Source organism: Schistocerca americana, chromosome 7 (genome assembly GCF_021461395.2).
Source record: "Schistocerca americana isolate TAMUIC-IGC-003095 chromosome 7, iqSchAmer2.1, whole genome shotgun sequence".
Lineage (NCBI taxonomy): Eukaryota > Metazoa > Arthropoda > Insecta > Orthoptera > Acrididae > Schistocerca > Schistocerca americana.
In genome coordinates, this window is record NC_060125.1 from 377,479,938 (window position 1) to 377,502,179 (window position 22,242).

General features: G+C 41.4%; 1 protein-coding gene across 1 annotated transcript in view; it reads left to right on the forward strand.

Annotated features, from left to right (window-relative positions):
- Nucleotides 1-22,242, forward strand: part of LOC124622954 (odorant receptor 7a-like) — an 84,755-nt gene that overhangs the window by 21,704 nt on the left and 40,809 nt on the right. Inside the window, exon 3 of the mRNA XM_047148745.1 lies at nucleotides 4,275-4,430. Coding sequence (XP_047004701.1) covers nucleotides 4,275-4,430 — 156 coding nt within the window. The remainder of the gene's footprint in view (nucleotides 1-4,274; nucleotides 4,431-22,242) is intronic.

Here is a 22,242-nt window from a genome sequence, read left to right on the forward strand (position 1 = left end):
ATTCGACTTTTGAAGTAATAGAATCCAAAACAGTGTCTTGGACGACAAATTTTCGTCAGCGACAAAGGAATCATCCAGAGAGCCCCATGGACGTGTAAAGTGACCGTTCTTCTTCTGTTCGTAAATAATCGATCTGACGAACAGGGTTGACGGATTGTTGGCCGATGACGCTGTAATCTCCGGGAAAGCGTCTTCTGTGACTGTAGAAAGATAGAAGATGACTTATGTAGAGTTTCTATTTAGCGTGATGAATGACAACTTATACTAAATGTGGGAATTCAGATTCATGTTGAAGGTATGTTGCCTGCAGGTTCGATCAACACTAGAGTATTACGGATATGCTCTGTGAAGTTAATGAAGATGAGTAGGGAAAACATTACTGTAGTGTTAAATATAGAATTAGTAGTATGCTGCTTGATACAGTGACATCTGTTACATAGCTGGGCGTAATGTTCCAAAACAACATGAAAAGGAAGCAGAACGTATCGTCTCTTTTAGGGTATGAGAACTGTCGATTTAGATTTAATGGGACAAATCTAGGAAAGCATTGCTCATCTACTGAGGAAACCATTATTGAGCACTAGTGTCTGACACCCCCACCAGGTTGGATTAAAGGAAGATATCGATGCATTCAGATTCACAGTGCAAGATATGTTGCCAGCAGGTTCTATCAGCACTAGAGTATTATGCAAATGCTCTGAGAACTGAAATTGGAATCCACGGAGGCAAGCAGACGTATTTTTCGCAAAACACTATTGAGAAAGTTTAGAGTACCAACACCTGCGACTGACTGCAGAAGGATCCTACTGCCATCAGCACACATCTCGTATAAGGACTGCAATGGGACGATAAGAGAAATTATGACTTGTACGCAAGTATATTAACGGTCGTGTTTCCCTTTCTTCACAGCTTCATTTGCGAATGAACAGAAAAGTGATGACATGTGAACTATGTATCCAGATATAGATGTTAAAATATCGCTCTTTATTTAGCGTACTGTCAACGAAGATACTCGGTCTCACACCAAAAGACGAAAGAAAACCCCCATTCAACAACCCTCCCCTCTGCCGCTTCACAACCATGTTTTACTGTAGATTGCAAATGCTTAATCTGTAATTAGGCATTTAGTTGTCGCTATATCCTGGTGTTCGTTCTGTTGAAAAGGCATTACATTTACTCTCATCAGTAAAAGTAACATCAATTCACATTCAGGCCATTCATTAATGTGCTCCCCTGGGAACTACAGTCTTTTGTCTCGATTCGGTTTGCTCACGATGGCGTTCCCTTGTCAGTCTTCCTCTCTTGTAATCGTCCGGACAGTTGATTCACTTACTTGCTTGCCAAGTACGTACAGCAGCTAGATTGCAATTGTATCGGAGTGGCCGTGCGGTTCTAGGCGCTACAGCCTGGGACCGCGAGACCGCTACGGTCGCAGGTTCGAATCCTGCCTCGGGCGTGGATGTGTGTGATGTCCTTAGGTTAGTTAGGTTTAAGTAGTTCTAAGTTCTAGGAGAATGATGACCTCAGAAGTTGAGTCCCATAGCGCTCAGAGCCATTTGAACCATTTTTTTGCAGTTGTATTAACCGCGGATTATGATTAATCTTTCTTTTGATTAATCGCCTTTCTCTTTCAAATAGGTGTCTTGGATGTGCTTTTCGACAGGCAAATTATATCTGATCCTCATCCTCAAGTCGCCATATATTCCCAGCTGGAGCTGTAGGTGTGTCTGATCGGAAGTATGTAATGCGGAGTTGACCCTACTAAATGTCGCGAGAAACGAACCCTCCAATAGAGAAGAAGAAAGGGAGTGTTGTGTTGTCAGAAGAGCAATAGCAACAGCAGAATTGGTCCATCAGGAGAGCTCAGTGGCTTCTAATGTGAACTAGCCACTAGATGTCACCTGAGCAACAAATCCATCAGGGACCTTTCAACCTTTCTCAAGCTGACCGAGTCAACTACTGCTGGTGATGTGATAGTGAAGTAGAAACGCGAAGGTAGGACCGCAGCTAAACCAAGACCAGAGAGGACCTCTCATTCTCACTGATAGGGACAAATTGTTGTAACAAAAGTGGTATGAAATCAGTGGAAGTAAACAATGTTAAGTTTCAAAGTGCTACCAGTAATCAGACTAGCAAAATTGCTCTGTGCATGGGGAATTAAAATGAATGGGGTATAGTGGTCCACACACTTCTCTAATCAGTGCTAAGTGATGTTTGAGATGGTGTAATGAGCGAAACCATTGGACGGTGGATGACTGGGAATTTCAGTGAAAGGTCACGATACACGCTGTAGCATTCCGACGGGGAGCCTTGGGTGTTACGATTGCCTGGAGAACATTACTTAATAGCAAGAGGAGTTCCACTATTGAAGTACAGAGTAGGTGGTGTGACAGTATTGGGGGGGGGGGGGGTGATTCGATGTAGGGTGTGGTCCCCTTATTGCACTTCAGAAAACTCTGAATGTGGAACACATTTTACAGCAATGTGCACTGCGTATAGTAGAGGAACATTTTGGAGACAATGATTGTATGAGCATGACAACATATCCTGTGACGAAGCAGCAACTATAAGGCATTGATTTGTCGATAAGAACGTTGTTGAAATGAGCTAACCTACCCAGAGTTCCGACCTGACTCCAGTGGGAGTAGGAATTTAAAGTAGTCTGGGGTGGCAGTGGGAATTTGGATGGAGCAGAAAAGCGTCCCAGGGTAATCTGCGCAGTTGTGCTAACCTCTGTGCCAAGGAGCCTTAGTGGCTAACGCACCTGCCTAGTAAGGTGACTCGGGTTCGATACCTGGCCTTGAAGATATTGCATTAAAGCGGATTTTTTACAAACTTTCCTCAGTATTATCATAGCTTTAGAATGAATACAACCGATCCGTCATCAAAAAACAATCTTATGCAAGGGACATTCAACAAGTAAGGGAACAAATTTTTTGCGAAAGCTTGTTGCTTTTATTCAGGATTCCAATACCCCATATATTTCTCCGCTCTTTTGGTTACAAAATCGCATTTTTAGCATAATCTCCTTTCAGTGCGACGGTCTTACACCGCCTTACAGGGAGGGTCTGTGTGCCAGCACGGTACCACTCTACTGATCGACGCCGGAGGCAACGTCTTTCTGCATTGAAAAGGTCCCAGTCATCCACGTATTGCTTCCCATGGAGTGCATCCTTCATTGGGCGAAACAGTTGGAGGTCGGAAGGTTTGAGATCTGGACTGTAGGGTGGATAAGGAAGGACAGTCCAATGATGTTTCCTGAGCTCCTCTCGGGCGTTCAGACTTTCCTGAGGCCTTGTCGTGGAGAAGGAAAAGCTCGTGTGCATTTTTGTGGCGACGAGCACGATGAAATCGTTTCTTTAGTTTCCTGAGGGTAGCACAATGCACTACAGAGATGATCGTTGCACTACGAGGGAGGACATCAAACAGAGTAACCTCTTCAGGGTCCGAGAAGGCTGTCGCCACGACTTCCGACTGAGGGTGCGCCTATGAACTTATTCTTCGGATGAGAGGTCGGGTGGCACCACTCCACGGATTGCCGGTTCTAAGTGATGAATCCATGTTTCGTCGCCCGTACGACGTTCTAAAAAAATTGTGGCGAACAGTCTCGTAATTCCACACAGACGATCCTTCGTTGCTCTTTATAGTCTTCTGTTAGGCGGCGAGAAATCCGGCGGGCTCACAACTTTGAGCATCCCAAAAAGTGGACGAGTATGTCAGCACTGCCAACAGAGACATTCAGTTGTGCAGCGAGGTATTTGAGTGTGGTCCGTCTATTACCTCTAACGGAAATGTCCGCACGTTCCAACACTGCAAGAGTCACAGATGTGTGCGGCCAGCCGGCACAACGGAGATCAAACAGCTTTCCGCGAGCTTGTTGCGATGATGACAGGCTCCTCGCCCAACGAATCACGGTACTTTTGTTCACTTACAAATCGCCGTAGACATTCTGCAAGGGCCTACTCTGGTTTTCCGCGAAAAGAAACTCAATGATAGCTCTCTGCTTGGAACGCACCTCCTTCACAGACATCATTTTGAAACCTACATTTAGGGTTACTACCCATCGGAACTTCACGGAACTGCGAAGGCTGAAGCGGTAATATTCCACGATGTTCCACAACTGACTTCACATTTTTCCATCTGAAATTGACCGAGAAACCCCCGTCGCAAATGTACTTATTAAATTATTGATACGGTAACTTAGCAGTGGTCACATGAACATCTGAACGAGGGTCACGGATGTGAAGTTGTGCATCTATCCACCGGTGTTGCAGGGGCTCTCGGTGTCGCTGTCGGCGTACAGCAGTCAGTGGGTGGGAGCCGGCAGACGCGTGACCAGGGCGCTGCGCATGCTCATGTGCCGGGCACAGCGGCCGCTGCGGCTGCATGCCGGGAAGCTCTACCCCGTCAACAGGGACACCTTCGTCTCCGTGAGTTTCCATACTGCCTAACTAACAATGGCACCAATTCACCCAGTAAATGCCATCATGCACTTCTCGCAAGACGGTTTCTTAGTGGCGTCTTAAAAATAATATTTGTATGCCACGACTTGGGGGAGTGAAGGGTAGGTACAGCAAAGTAGTGAGCCACTCGAGACAGCTCAACTGCCTGTACACGAAACTGTTACAATTTCTAAAAAAATCATCCGATTTTAGAAGGGCATATCGCTTACATGCACTCACGTGCATCCTTTGGGAACTCTTTACAATTACGCTTAGGTTCAAAAATTTCGTTTACATTTCACAAATGTTCACAGTGCACCTGCCAAAGTTGTGATAGAAGGAATATTTCTTAAAAGTTGGTGCGAGACAACAGAGTGGTACTCGAAACTAACAACACCCACCTTGCGGTATCACACGAAAATTTTTTACCTTTATTCTGTGTGGAGGATACTTTCGCGTTCCATACATTTGCGAGCATTTCTGGAGTTAAAGCGTTTACTTTTGTTGCTACGCGGCGTCGTGCGGTATGCTCCTTCCGCCAGAACTAGTGCCAGTGCGGTGGTGTCTCGTCCTCTTGTAAAATGAAATAATTTTTAGCACGTTTTCGCAGTTTAGGAAAAAGTTAGGACTCCAGCAAACCAAGGGACGTGACACCTGTAACAGAGTGAAGTAGCTGCACAACGAGGAGCCCTACCAGCAACCACATGAACCGACCACTTGCAAATCGCGTCGTGGAAAAGTTTCGAATCGTGAATTAAATTTTACTCTAAGTCCTTATCTCCAGCCATGTAAATTATATAGTTCACCGAAATGAAATGATTCATTAGCAAACACTTGCGGTGGCGTGGTTCTTTCCGTCCCTTTACGACGAACCTGCGCCTACCTGTGAACATTGTCTCAGCAGATCATCAGTAGGAAAGCCGAGTGAAATCTACTGTACTTCGACGTGAAGCAGGGTTCAATTAAAATCACTAATCTACGTTTCGGGAGAAACACGAAATGAAAGGTTGGAAATTTTGTCCTCAATTAAGTTATTCTGAAACTTAGGTGAACAAGTATCACTGCCAAGCCTGTGCTAGTCTTAACACAGTCACTCACCAACCCTTTCACTCTCGTTAGCAAGTTTATGGTGTTGCATTTCCCGAAAACGTAATAGCTACAAAAATACTGATTGTTTTTGATTGATAATGCTCGCCAAATATTAAGTCTGTAGGTACCAAATGCAGTCACAGCTTTTTGCCACCGACCTGCTCAATACGCCAGGCGGAATATATGACTTATCTCGTCACAAAGTTCACTTAAAAAATCGAAATTTCTACACACACATCGGAATAATTATGCCGTCACTTTCCAACACTTTTGATGTATGAAACACTGCTAGATCCGGCAACTTATCATTTCCATCGGAACTACTACTGCACACGTCCGATCTCTTTCATGGCTAGGGTTCGACTCCTCCCTAGAACACTCCCAGTCTTCTCTATCAGCTGAGAATGGCGCATGAAGAATATTGCTTTACCATTGGTCAGTTTACTCAACAGTCAATAGCAAAACAACATTCTCCGGCGTCAGTTCGCGCTTTTCAATAACCAATCGCAAAGTAGTAAACCTAACGACTGCACTTTTTACCGACGTGATTATCAAATATGCTGAAGTTTTGCTTATGCATAAAGTTATTTACTGTTGTTATTTATATCTGAATTAACTTTCCTTTACCACAAACTTACTTTACAAAACTATTCTACAAAAATCCCCTTTTTCAATATCCATATTTCTTCGAAATGTTCCCACACTAAATCCTACTACATAACTCGTTAAACAATTATCTTCATATTAACATTAATCCACACTCAAGGATCATTCATACTGCTAAAACACATTTATAACATTTTACATACACAAAAAGACATAACAACACTTTATGAAAATACTAGAACAGTTTACGAAACACATTCTATTACTTTAGTGCACTCTAGTGGGCACAATCGAAACTAAAATCACAGTCCCCCCATCCAATATTGTCCTTTGTCGGCTGATACATAAACTACGTGCGCGTCTAGTCTCACGTCACCATCCGTCACTATCCAGCACTGAGACACATCTCCGACTTAACTGCCTCCAAGGCAGGATCGTCATACGGCGCTACGCCTCACACTCTCGTTAATAAGGATTTGAGATCCACAAAGCCCGCTTTAAGACGTTCAGGCAGCGACATTGAAAAAATATTGTAGTATTTATATCACTAACTCACCATTCATTATTTTACTTATGAAACGTTTATAGTGAATTACAACCTACCAAAGTTGTGATAGATGGAATATTTCTTAAAAGTTTGTACAATACAAGAGAATAGTACTCGAAACTAACAACATCCACCTTCAGGTATCACACGAAAATTTGTTACCTTTATTCTGATAAACAGATTCATACATTTCGTCACAGTTACAAATTTGCTATTTCACTGTATATTCTAGTTATACAGCGTGGTCCATTAATCGTGACGGGCCAAATATCTGACGAAATAAGCGTCAAACGAAAAAAACTACAAAGAACGAAAATTGTCCAGCTCGAAGGGGGAAACCAAATGGCACTATGGTTAGCCCGCTAGATGGCGCTGCCATAGGTCAAAAGGATATCAACTGCGTTTTTTAAATAAGAAAACCCTTTTTTATTACATATTCGTGTAGTACGAATGTTTCAGTTGGACCACTTTTTTTCGCTTTGTGATAGATGGCGCTGTAATAGTCACAAACATATGGCTCACAATTTTAGGCGAACAGTTGGTAACAGGTAGGTACATTTGAACCTTTTATTTCGGTTGTTCCAATGCGATACATGTACCTTTGTGAAATTATCATTTCTGAGAACGCATGCTGTTACAGCATGATTACCTGTAAATACCACATTAATGCAATAAATGCTCAAAATGATGTCCGTCAACCTCAATGCATTTGGCAATACTTGAACGACATTCCTCTCAACTGTGAGTAGTTCGCCTTCCGTAGTGTTCGCACATGCATTGACAATGCGCTGACGCAAGTTGTCAGGCGTTGTCGCTGGATCACGATAGCAAATATCCTTCAACTTTCCCCACAGAAAGAAATCCGGGGACGTCAGATCCGGTAAACTTTCTGGCCAATCCACCTGTCATGAAATATACTATTCAATACCGCTTCAAGCGCAAGCGAGCTAAGAGCCGGGCATCCGTCTTGTTGAAAGTACATCGCCATTCTGTCATGCAGTGAAACATCTTGTAGTAACATCGGCAGAACATTGCGCAGGAAATCAGCATACATTGCACCATTTAGATTGCCATCGATAAAATAGGGGCCAGTTATCTTTCCTCCCATAATGCCGCACCATACATTAACCCGCCAACTTGTCGCAGCCATCGTGGATTTTAGTTGCCCAATACTGCATATTATGACGGTTTACGTTACCGCTGTTGGTGAATGACGCTTCGTCGCTAAATAGAAAGCGTCCAAAAAATCTGTCATCGTCCCGTAATTTCTCTTGTGCCCAGTGGCAGAACTTTACACGACGTTCAAAGTCGTCGCCATGCAATTCCTGGTGCATGGAAATATGGTACGAGTGCAATCGATGTTGATGTAGCATTCTCAACACCGACGTTTTTGAGATTCTCGACTCTCGAGCAATTTGTCTACTACTGATTTGCGGATTAGCCGCGACAGCAGCTAAAACACCTCCTTGGGCATCATCATTTCTTGCAGGTCGTGGTTGACGTTTCACATGTGGCTCAACACTTCCTGTTTCCTTAAATAACGTAACTATCCGACGAACGGTCGAGGCGCTTGGATGATGTCGTCCAGGATACCGAGCAGCATACATAGCACACGCCCGTAGGGCATTTTGATCACGATAGCCATATATCAACACGATATCGACCTTTTCCGCATTTGGTAGACGGTCCATTTTAACACGGGTAAAGTATCATGCAGCAAATACCGTCCGCACTGGCGGAATGTTACGTGATATCACGTACTTATATGTTTGTAACTATAACAGCGCCATCTATCACAAAGCCAAAAAGTGGTCCAACTGAAACATTCATATTTCTTTACGTGCTACACGAATATGTAATAAAAATGCGGGTTCGTATTTTAAAAAAACGCAGTTGATATCCGTTTGACCTATGGCAGCGCAATCTAGCGGGCCAACCATAGAGTCATCTGGTTTCCCCCTTCAAGCTAGACGAGTTTCGTTCTTTGTAGTTTTTTCGTTTGATGCTTATTTCGTGAGATATTTGGCCCGGTCACTATCAATGGACCACCCTGTATATACAGGGTGTTACAAAAAGGTACGGCCAAACTTTCAGGAAACATTCCTCACACACAAAGAAAGAAAATATGTTATGTGGACATGTGTCCGGAAACGCTTACTTTCCATGTTAGAGCTCATTTTATTTCTTCTCTTCAAATCACATTATTCATGGAATGGAAACACACAGCAACAGAACGTACCAGCGTGACTTCAAACACTTTGTTACAGGAAATGTTCAAAATGTCCTCCGGTACCGAGGATACATGCATCCACCCTCCGTCGCATGGAATCCCTGATGCGCTGTTGCGGCCCTGGACAATGGCGTATTCTATCACAGCCGTCCACAATACGAGCACGAAGAGTCTCTACATTTGGTACCAGGGTTGCGTAGACAAGAGCCCCGATAAATGAAAGTCAAGAGGGTTGAGGTCAGGAGAGCGTGGAGGCCATGGAATTGGTCCGCCTCTGCCAATCCATCGGTCACCGAATCTGTTGTTGAGAAGCGTACGAACACTTCGACTGAAATGTGCAGGAGCTCCATCGTGCATGAACCACATGTTGTGTCGTACTTGTAAAGGCACGTGTTCTAGCAGTACAGGTAGAGTAGCCCGTATGAAATCATGATAACGTGCTCCATTGAGCGTAGGTGGAAGAACACACTGACGAAACTAAAATGAGCTCTAACATGGAAATTAAGCGTTTCCGGACACATGTCCACATAACATCTTTTCTTTATTGGTGTGTGAGGAATGTTTCCTGAAAGTTTGGCCGTACCTTTTTGTAACACCCTGTATAACATATGTAAGTGCATTTTCTATGTTCTCTGAATAACAAAACTGCTTATATTAGATTGGCGCATAAGTTCGTAACATTTTTGTTATGTACGTTGGTGTTCCGGTTCAAATTTGTTTACTTATCGATTGTCGTTTTTTATTTGTAGTTCACTGTTGCCATTCGAGTTTACATACTGTCATGTCATTTGTAGATAGTGAGTGGATTTGTAGATGCTAGAAAATGGAGTGCCAAGTGAAGAAATCGGAACATTTCTGACATATTCTTCCGTTCGACTTCAGTAGAGGAATGACAGTAGCAGAGGTAACCTGAAACATTTTCGGCTTGTATGAGGTTAACACCATTGGACAGAGCACGGGAAGGAAAAGGTTTTCTCGTTTTAAGGAGGATTGTTTTGACATTAGTGACTTGTCACATTCAGGAATATCTCTCGTGGTTTGATTAATCCCCAATGATACACTTTAGTGAACTCGAGAACTCGGAAATGTTATGAACATGATCATACCGCCATTGTACGATATTCCTATAGAATGGTCTTAGGCAAAATCACAAAAATCAGCTGGTGGTCATACGTGCATCGATTAGTCCGTGAACAACACCGACCATTCCTATACTGTATCGTTACTGGTAACGAGAAATTGTGTCTTTATGCAAACGTAAGGAAAAGAAAGGGGTGGTTGACCCCAAAGGAAACAACAACTCTCCATAAAACGACCTGAGTGCATCCACAAAAGATAATGTTACGCATCTGGTGGAACAGCGAAGGTATGGTGCACTACGAATTGCTTCCCCGAGGTGTGACCATCACTGTTATTTATTGTCATTTATTGTCAACGACTGAGATATCCTGCAGACGCAATCCAAGAACAATGTACAGGCAGACCGCGTGAAGTGATGCAACTCCACGATAACACCCTCCCACATTCTGCTAGACTGTCAAAAACACAGTACAGGAGCTGAGTTGGGAAGACTTTCGGCACCAAACTTCTCATCTCAACGTGTGTCCTCGGATTTTCCACTTTTCCCGCTCTCTGTGAAACAGCCTTCAAGGAACTTTGTTTCCAGGCGAAAATGCGCTGCGAACTTGGCTAGACAAACTCTTCCCCTCAAAACCGCGTGGTTTCTACAGTCACGAAATCGAAAAGTTACCTCCACGTTGGCAAACTATTGTAAACAGTGAAGGAGAATATATTATTGATGATTAAAGTCTCTGTCATGTCCATCTATTGCGTTTATTAACTTACGGAAAAATTCTACGAACTTATTCAACAACCAAATACATGATTTCAGTTCAGACGAATGTTGCAAAGTTAAGACATTGATTTTAGGCAGATGTATTTGCTTTTTAAAAAAATATAATTTCATATTGACAGCGACAGAAATTCATGAAACATGCCTTTTAGTACTCAGTTATCCTAACTTGGCAGACAATATCTGAGTTCATCCATGATTGTGGAGTGTAATACTGAGGTACAATTAATTTAATATGGCATATAAAGTTTCAGTTTATTCAGACAACAGAATGTAAGGAAATGAAGAGAAATATATTAAACAAATTAGGTGCACATACCACCATGTGGAGTAAATGAATCCTTGCAGAAAACGAAAGGGGGTGAGACAAATTTTATTCTTGACAAAAAGAGGTGTAGGTCTCAATACTCATTTTTAAGATGACGCAAATTTTCGACTAAAAAAGTTTGATTTTTGATTCTAGAATTCAGACGTCCTGTAAGTACCATTGTATGTGAAATTAATAATATTTTTACATGCCCTCTCAACCTCTTACAACCGAAAATACCTACTTAAATAACTGTCATGTAGGCTAGAATTATCTGCTTTAAGCAGGATATCTTGAATTCCCCTTGTTTTCGAAGATGAAGAATGGAGATGTGACTACTCCTGTTTCCGGACACAAGTCCACATAACATCTTTTCTTTATTTGTGTGTGAGGAATGTTTCCTGAAAGTTTGGCCGTACCTTTTTGTAACACCCTGTATAGGGCAGAAAGCTTCAAGGACATTGGTGGGGTTCTTGCTGCTACGAAATATCAATGCCAAACCATACTGAATATGCATATCACACTGACGTCCCATGTAACTGAATATATGGCAGGACAGTGGTGTGTAAGGATACCACTCAGACTGCAAAGCAAGGCATCCTACAGTCCCTTTACAGCAGACCCTACGTTGTAACTCATCATGTACTTACATATACTAAGATGGTATCTTCACAAGAAGAAGAACAACACCAAAAACGCAACAGGAGCGTAATATGTAAGAAATTGTCCATGCAACCTGTAAGTACAGTTCAAAACATTACTACTTAATAGGAAATAGCAACAACCAGAACTGTTTATAACCTATAGGCACAGTGACAAAAATGTAAATAAAATAGCTAACATATGTACATATTCCAGGCCACTGATGATGCCTTGCAGAAAATAAGGGCGAAACGCGTATGTCACTAAAATTGTGTTTTATTCAGTTGCTGTCAGACGGTCCATAAGTAAAAATTATCAATATACCGTAATATTACACGCAACTGAGGAAGACAGGACTACAAAAGTTGAAGATGGTATCTGCTCTTTCGGACATGTCCGAAAGGACAGATACCATCGGTGACCATGCAGCTCGTTAGAATGAAATTACAATGAAATGAACACCCTTAGCTGATGAAAATGTGTGTCCCGACCGGGACTCGAACCCGGGATCTCCTGCTAACATGGCAGGCGCTCTATTCATCTGAGCCACCGAGGACACAGAGGATAGCGCGACTGCAGGGATTTATCTCTGGCACGCCTCCCGCGAAACCCATATACTCAACGTATTGTCCCGCACTACATTCGTAGTGCCCCCGCCCATTATGCTCATTACTCGCGGCGCGTTGCCGATTCCCGTAAGAGTTCGGGCACTATTTGTGCATTCGCACAGAAGAAGAAGGTGGTCAAGTGGCCGGTGAGCCTTAACTATATATATACTAAGATGGTATCTGTTCTTTCGGACATGTCCGAAGTTCTAGAGGACTGATGACCTCAGAAGTTAAGTCCCATGGTGCTCAGAGCCATTTGAACCATTTATTTATTTTTTTTAATTTTTTTGCAGCCCTATCTCATGATCGTTACTGTTTTTCCAGCCGAAAACGAGGTGTGGCTGTAAAATAATGGGACTATTGCTGTAAAACGTTTTATTTCAGGAAAGTACATAATAAGTTATTGTCACCCTCAATATACTAAGGGGTGATCTCTACAATGGTCCATGAGAATTTTCTTTTGATGGAAACAGTTCTGGAAGTCTTCCTCTGTGCACATCTTGGTGGAGCATGCCGCCTTTTCTTACACTGCTTCAACGAACTGAAATCTTGTTCCTTTTACTACAGGTCTGACCTTGGGGAATAGATAAAAGTTGCACGAGTGGTTGGTCTCCACTGGGAAGCTGTAATTCGATAAAAATCTGTAAACAGACAATCCGATACGAGCCGGTGCTTTGCCTTGAAGCAGAGCCCAATACTTGTTCTTCCACAATTCGCGACGTTTTGTCCTTACTCTCCGACGAACTTGAGCAAGAACCTCGAGGTAGTAACTTCCATTAACAATTCGACTTCAAGGACTCAGTGCAGAGTCACAATTCCATGAATATCGGAAAAAACAGCGATCATCACTTTGAAGCTGGTTTCGCTCATTCAAGTTTTTGTCGCTCTCGGTGATGATGTATTTTTCCAGAGCATGGGTTGGCGCTTACTTCCTGGAGCGTAAGTGTAAAACTAAGATTCGTCACATGTTACACTCTTTCGAAGAAATTAAGATCAATTTCAGTGGTATTCAAAATGTCAATGCAAATATTTTCAGGTGCCCCTTATTGTTCGATCGTGAGAAATTTCCACTACAATTTTACACACACTTTCCTTATGTTAAACTGGTCACATAAAATTTGCCTTAAACACTCGTAGTCTGTTCCTACAGTTTCAGTAATCTGTCGAATATTCAACCGACTGTCAGATCAAATCAGATTACCTACTTTTTCAATATTTTCATTCGTTTTTGATGTTGAAGGGTGTCCTAGGCATGAGTCATCTTCAACGTCATCTTGTCGATTTTGCAAACGCCTAAATTACTCAAAAACTCGCTTACATGATAATTAGTTTTCGCCACACACTTATTTTATTGAAAAGTAGATTCAGCAGCAGGTTTTCCAAGTTTTATGTAAAACTTCATACAATTCTTTGCTCTATTATTACACTTGTCTTTTTTATGGCGAAACAAAAAGCAGCTCTTACCGAAACTAAGGCTACAGGCGCTCTGATCTGTCTACAGACACCAGCGGTGCCGAATTCCATTGAGAAGGCTTCACGCTTCACAGCTATTCGTCGTTCATCTTTGGCGCATGTGTACCTACTCTGTGATAGTATCAGTCCTGTCATTTATAGCCTCGTACACGCAAACAATGCACCGGATGAGCCAGACGTTACCAGTACCGACGAAGAATGTGTGGTTGGAAAAATGAAATTCGGATTATAACGGGAGAAAATGTGACATTCCAATGAAGATTACACAGAATAAAATATTATCGTGTACATTGAATTTTTTAATGAAGTCTATCCCCGAAAAGCAGGAAGGACTTTTGTTTCATAACAAGAAAGAATTTTTCTAAGACTTCAGGAAGACATCCTTTCAGAGTAAAAATGCGTGTTTAATATGTAAAAAGCATTATGGAATATCACAATAACGAATATTTTCATATAATTCATATTTCTGGAAATTTTGTTTTAGTTTACCCGAAATTTTGAACACTGGATTCCTTCCTTTTAGAAGCGAACAATTACGCTCATCTTATTACTTCAATTATCTAAAGGTATTTTGTCAAACAAAGTCAAAAAGGTTTTACATTATCACTAATTTCGTAACAATTCATTTGCGTTAGCAATCTGTTTCTTAGGTTTCATCTAGCATCTTTAATTCTCAAGTAGTATAGTTTATGAAACTACTGTATAACCACTGATCAGATCACCTGTGTTAACTATCAATCTTCCACAAGCGCTGTAAAAAAGTATTTGACATTTTTTTTTTACAAAATAGTTTGAACTACTTACTGATATTAATGTGGTTTTATTGTTACCTCTTAGCGATACATTTTGCCTTCAAATGTGATGTAAAGCTCTGCATTAAATATTTAAATCGTATTTTAATGTAAAGTCAAATATTTAGGCAAGTGTTGTAAGACTTTTTTAGTGACACTTATCTATATCTTTAATCTCTGTGATTGAACCATTTTTTAAAATTTTCGTATTTGTTACGAAAGTCTTGTATTACTCTTTTTCCATAATCTTCTCGCTGAGTAATTGTTATCCCTTATTTGTCTAAATATAATTTATCTTTTTTGTCTCAAATGTGTATAATGTATTTCCTGAAATGTCTAGTTATTTGTTTAAAGTTCTGATAAACCTTGAATCGACCAGAAAACAGCTTTTAATGAGGATCTTCTATAATTTTTTAGACATTTCCATATTAAAGGCTTCAATTCTTTCTCCACTGTGCTGCTAATCAATTGAACATAAGTATTAAACTGTTACCTTCATACTTTATTTTATAAATATATCAAATAAATATTTTCATTTGAAGTTGTAGCAGCTGTAAGTTACTTAAGACATAAAGTAAATATTAAGAATCATTATATTCTATGTATGAAGATCACCAGTTGGTGACGATTCTCTGATTTCTGAAAAGAGATACCTGACTACCAGAAATGACTTATTCAAGACACAAATGAATAGGTCTTGAAATACTGATGCCTATCTCCTTTCTACCTCAGTATCATCTATTTTTAAAATAATTCTCCAAATATTGTAGTTCAGTCAGAATTGTGCACCCATACTATTCTAGTGTTAACTACAATAGAATTGTTGCAATTCAGACTAAACAACAGCATTTGAAGAATTAATAAAAAAGTGTGACACTGCAGTATAAATTAGTGAGGCATCAATATTTCAAGAGTTATTTATTCCTGACGGAGTGTGTCAGTTATGATAGTCAGCTCTGTCTTTTCAGAAAGCAAAGAACTGTCACCAAACGGTGATCTTGATTGAAACCCATTGTAAATAATAGCCCATAATTACCCATAAGAAAACTTAAACCACTTAGACCACTGTTATACGTACACATTACAGGATATAATAGCTATAAATCATGAGAAGTCAAGTCAGCCAGACTTGTCAACTATGAGGAAGTTAATCAGGCAGACAATAATGTTGTACGATTTCTAGTTTTAACCCTAGTTCTTCAATAATGCAACTGCATGCAAAGAGCTGATGTCTTCAACTAGAAAGTTGGTTTCAGCACCAACGTCATGCACATGTTCTTACTGGATAAGTTACGCACTTCACTTACATGTGAACTGACTGAACCAGTCACTTACCGTAGAACTCGTCAATTAAAGTGAAATACGGACTTTCGCGAAACTTGCGATTTATCTCTTTCAGAAATAAAAGGGAGAGGTGAATAAAGTAACAACTGATAGGAAACACTATAGCGAAAATTGAACCCTTATCCCCGAATCTCCAAGCTTATGAAGGCACAATACTTTCTTCATTGGAGGAATTCATGACTTGCATTTCCAATAACCTACAGATAGAACCGTATTAGCACTACTACGAACTTCTGATTTAATGTTTTTTGCACCAATTGTACGAAAAAAAACGAGTAAAGATCTTGTTGTGCGACAAATAAAGTTCCTTATTCACTCATGATAACACAAACTTAATACTATACGAGAGTTGGAACTTTAGTAGTGGCATCTATTTATTTACAGCTCGTACCAAATACCGTAGACACGTGTTTCAAAGTAGTCTCCAGCATTGTGTATAACCCGTTGCCAGCGATGTGGAAATCGTAGGATACTCTTAGCAGTGCCAGTTGTGTTGACAGTTCGAGCGGCGTGGTCTATTGCCCGACGAATTTGTAGCTGTTCTGAAGCGAATGCCGTGAAGTGTTTCCTTCAGTTTAGAAATCAAGTTGAACTCACGAGGACTTAAGTCAGGAGAGTGCAGTAGGTGGTACAGCACTTAGCAGCCCCATCAGTCAAACAAATCAAATCGTTCAAATGGCTCTGAGCACTATGGGACTTAAGCTTCTGAGGTCATCGGTCCCCTAGAACTTAGAACAACTTAAACCTAACTAACCTAAGGACATCACACACTTCCATGCCCGAGGCAGGATTCGAACCTGCGACCGTAGTTGTCGCGCGGTTCCAGACTCTAGCGCCTAGAACCGCTCGGTCACACAGGCCGGCCAAACAAATCAGTAACAGCTTGTACTGTGCGTGCTTGAGCATTGTCCTGCAAAATGATGGTCAGGTCCCGTAGAAAGTGTCACCACTTCTATCTCTATGCTGTTCATTTTTGGAACACAACTTACGACCAGCTTAGAGACGGAAGTGATGACACTTTCTGCAGGACCTGACCATCATTTTGCAGGACAATGCTCAAGCACATACAGTGCAAACTGTTACTGATTTGTTTGACTGGTGGGACTGCTATGTGTTATACCACCTACTGCACTCCTCTGACTTAAGCCCTCGTGAGTTCAACTCGATTTCTGAACTGCAGGAAACACTTCACGGCATTCGCTACAGAACTGCTACAAATTCGTCTGGCAATAGACCGCGCCGCTCGAACTGTCAACACAACTGGCGCTGATAAGAGTATCCTACGACTTTCACATCGCTGACAACGGGTTACACACAATTTTGGTGACTACTTTGAATGTCAGTAAAACTTTGAAACACGTATCTATTTTGTACGAGCTGTAAATAAATAGTTGCCACTATTAAGGCTCCAACCCTCGTAGTTAACAAACCCCCAGTAAAGTCCGACTGATTGCTTAATCATTCACTCGACATTTTGCAGGTACGAAGCAAAATAAATGAAAAAATTAGGATTTAACATCCGAAAGGCAACGTGTTCCTTTAACAAAACACAACATCAAACGGGAACGAATGAAGATATGAGCTTTGTTTCTTCAAAAGGAATCAATCTGACATGTACATGAAGGAATTTAAGGAAATCACTGGAAACCTTATTCTGATGATGAAATTTCTAAATATAAAAGCAAAAAAAAAAAAAAAGATAAAGATAAAAAATTTATTCTCTATACTGAATCGTTGAGTTAATTTCCTCTTTGTGTACTTTTGAGATTCCCCTACGACACACATGAAATCTTTTATTTAAGTTCAATTTTGTAGCATGATACAGTCTGAACAGATGAATAATCACGACAGGACTATGTGGACGTGATGTAACACAAAGAGATCTGTAGACAGCGAAAATAAACAATTACAACTGGTTACTCCATTTCTCTTTATTTAGAATTACCAAAATTTTAATAATATCTGACAACTGAATTACTTTAGGGAGGACTGTCCCAACTAATTGTAATGTCTCTTGCAGCGGTCTCTCCGCGACATTTACAGAAATTTTATAAATCATATAACTCAGTACATATCTCGAAATATCTCTTCTTATCTTACCGATTATCAAGGCAAAGTAGTTTCAAGCCCAGTTATTCCTTGGAGCGTCCATTTACTCCATGGAATAGCTTCTCTGCTATCTATGTTTTCTCTTATGAAAAGAATGGGGGACTTCTTGCCGATTAGTCATGAAAGAAGGGTGTATATGTATGTATTGTTGAGCTAGTCGCCATCTTGATGAGATTCTGTATGAGAAGGAATTTAATACATGAACTAAAGTATGTGTGTTCGCGTATTATTTAACGGATTATTATTATTGACAGTGTCTGCTTACTACGCTGTGTTGCACGTGTTGAGTGTTACTTAAGTAAATAAATTAGTGAAATCAAAGTGAACTAGAAATTAGAATATAAATGGAAAACTTGGTTTAGTTTAGAGAGTTACATACTGGCATTCAGCGTGCAGAACAGCAGAACAGAAGAGACAATGACCGTGTAGTCAGCAGTTCCACATAAGCGGGCGCTGTCGATTCAGCCGTCAGGGCATCGCCCGACCGGCTCACGTGTTTCTCAGTTGTCGCATGTGAGCAAAGGCCCTCGCCTACATTCCAAGAGCCAATGACCGACGTTAAGAAGATTCTTCGAGAAGCTTTTCAACGTGACGGAAGAGGCAATGGCCGTGAAGTCGTTCACCTCCAGTAAACTGAAGTGTATAAATACGCGAGACGCGGAGGGCCCGACAGATGAAGACGGATGAAGACGGGGGCGAAGACGAAGACGAAGACGGAGACAGAGACGAAGACGAGAGACGAAGGAAGAAGAGTAGCAGTAGTTTTCAGTCAGTTTCGGTGCTGAAGACCGTCATGCAAGAAGAGACTGCATCATGCACAGACGCACCAAGTCCGCCGCTGTAGTGGAATAGCAAGCAGCAGCCGCGGCGCCAGAAGACAGGTATTTGAAGTCTGATTTTTACGTACCCGGGTGACTCGTGAGGACGGGAAGGAGACGGCCTCACCTCAGCAGTCACCTGTGAGCTGGGATGAAGAGCTGACAGCCGAAGACTGGCAAGCGGGAGTCCGTGGTTCGAGTCCGCCACACTGGCCTTCTCCCGCCGCACCGCTCCGCTGGCCGACGCACAACACACGCGGCCGCTTAGAGAAGAGAAACACTGGGACGCCACACCCAAGGTATCATCCGATGCACGACTTCGCTCGCAATAGTTAAAACCGGCCACCTCGCGCTGCGCGTCTCCGGTCAGCTGGGCGAGACGGCGACACGAGATACACACCGCTACGCGTAATCAGACGCCGCCGCCGCCGCCGCCGCCGCCGCTGTCGCAGCAGAAGGCTACGCAAACGACACGGCTGCCGCTCTCCGAACCAGAACGTCCCAGTAAGATACAGTTGTACGAAACTTTCAATAAAAGTTATCTTGTTTCATTCGACCTCATACCCGAGCCAAGGAAGAACCCACCCTGCCCACATGTTGTTAAGAGAGAAAAGTTAATTTATTTAATATTTTCACCCTGACAGAATGCTTTAGAATGCTTTAGAATGCTCATCCTGACAATTGACAGCATCAAAAGAGAAAACCCAGTGACACTGAGTGACAGAACTGTCACATTTAGTAACACAACTGTTACATTTGATGTCAGAAGCCGTTTTACTTGTTACAATGGTGTCAGAGAAAAAACCCTTGGCTCAATATGAGGTGTGAATGACAGTCACTAAAGGTCCACAGTTAGTATTTTTTAATGTGTGAAGGGATAGAGGTTTGCATAGCAGTCGTAATATTTTCTTTATGTAGAAGTGTACCTTCTCTCATGATTTTAAGGGTTTGTCGAAAATATTTAAACATCTTTTAAATTCAGTATAGGAAGATTGTGTAACTAACAGTTTGTAAAATGATGACACGAAATCGTACAAAGTCAGAGTCAGCACCACAAGCGGTTTCTACTGATGAAGCTATTCAGATCTTAGTTAATCAGATAGAACAGCTTAAAAGTGATAATAATGCATTATTTAAACAGTTGAGTGAGGTTAGGCAAACCAGTTCAATCCCTCCCACCCTAGATTCCTCAGCAGCAGCCTTAGTAACTCCTTTTTCAGGTAAACCTGGCGAGGACATAACAGCCTTTTTTGATGATTTAGTAGCAGCTGCAAAGTTAGGATCATGGTCAGATGAACAGCTCTTACAAATGACAAAGTTAAGATTGACAGGAGAGGCTAAAGCACACGTCTTATACCATGAAGAACTACGGAATGCTCCAACATTTGAGGAATTGAAGAAAGGATTGCTTAAACGTTTTCAAAAACAGAACAGCTGTAGATTTTATAGGGAACAGTTAAACACTATCACTCAGAGGCAAAACGAGTCGTTAGAAAGCTTTGTAGATAGGATTAGAAAAGTTAATATTAACACCTATCAGTTGACAACTAGTGATGAAGCAAATAAAGTTATTCTACAAGAGGCAGAAAATAGAGCTCTGGATACATTTTTAAATGAGTTACCTCCTGAAACGTCCCGTCGTGTCAGGGCAGAGTTTCCTAAAAATTTAGCAGAAGCTGTATCTGTGGCGACAGCTTTTGAAGAAATTGACATTGCCACCAGATACAAGGAGAAGCGAAATATATTTTCAGCAGGAGTACGATGTTTTCGGTGCGATCGACAGGGACATATAGCAAAAAATTGCAGACAACCTACATGCACTAATTGTCAAAGAATAGGTCACACATTCAAGGAATGCAGGTCTAAGAAAGTTTTTGGAAATAGAAATCAGTTAAACTCAAACGGGAATGTCGGACCCGCCGCCAGGCGTTCCCAATTAAATTACATGCCATTAAGGCGAATGTGAAGGCGGAATGCTGGTTATCTGCTACCATACAGGATAAAGAGGCAAGGATACTAGTTGATACAGGCGCAAACGTATCAATAGTACGTAATGAATGTATTGGAGAAAAGAAATATGACCCTCCAAGGTATAGACTGAGTGGAGTAGGAGGAGGTACAGTTAAGTCATTAGGATGTACATCATTGATTTTCTATATTCACGGTGTACAATTTCAAGAAGATGTAGGAGTGGTAACAAAGGTAACTGACGGGTACGACGCGATCCTAGGGTTGGATTTCCTGAATAAACATCACGCTAAAATCGACCTCAGACAGCAAACTGTAGAACTTAGCGGAATAGTGTTTCAGCTAGGTGACACCGCTGCAAAGGGCCCTCTGCCGCAAGATTTCCCTAACCGGAAGGCGAAATCAACTATACTGCGTGCAACGTCCTTGAAGGTTGATTCGCGGGATCAGATACCATCTGGCCCAGGAAAACTTCTCTGGATGACCGTTGACCACGAAGTACCTACAGATACAGTGTGTCTAATAGAGCCTTTAGAGGAAAATGAGGAATTAGATGTATCACATTGTTTTGTACGTAGGCTTGTTGTACGGGTTCAAGACGTTGAGGGAGAAAGAAAAGTACCGGTACATATTGACAATTTCGGAGTGGAGGACAAAGAGTTGCATAAGGGAATATTAGTAGCTACAGTCAGTACTTTTGAAGAAGAAGATTTCATTTGGTCAGATATTAATGATGGTCAGAAACCAGACGCCTATAAAACCGCATTGCGCCAGAAGATTGAGCATTTGAAAGGAAAGAATAGAGACACGATAGAAGCAGTTTTAGTTGAGTTCCAAGATTTATTTAATGCAGAAGGTCCATTGCCAGCAACAGACATCACACAGCATAGGATCCCAACAGGAAATAGCCCCCCCAGTTTATAGGAAGCCTTATAGAGTTGCGCATCACTTACAGCCAGTACTGGATGAATTTATAGAACAGCATCTAAAAGATGGAATTATAGAATATTCTGATTCGCCTTATAATTCAAATATTGTAATTATTCCAAAGAAGTCTCCCGACGGTACGAAACGATATAGATTTTGTTGTGACTACAGACACCTTAACAAACAAACTATCTCAGATGTTTATCCTCTTCCAAACATTACAGGTATCATTGACAGTTTGGGTAACAGTAAATACTTTTCAACAATCGATTTACGTAGCGGATATCATCAATTGGAAGTTGCACCTGAAGATAGGCATAAAACAGCATTTTCTACCCCTGGAGGCCACTGGCAATTTAAAAGAATGCCTTTCGGTTTGAAAAATGCACCAGCAACTTTTCAAAGACTACTCGATGGAGTATTGCGAGGACTCAAAACTCAGCAATGTTGTGTATATCTAGACGATATTATTGTATTCTCCAGAGACAT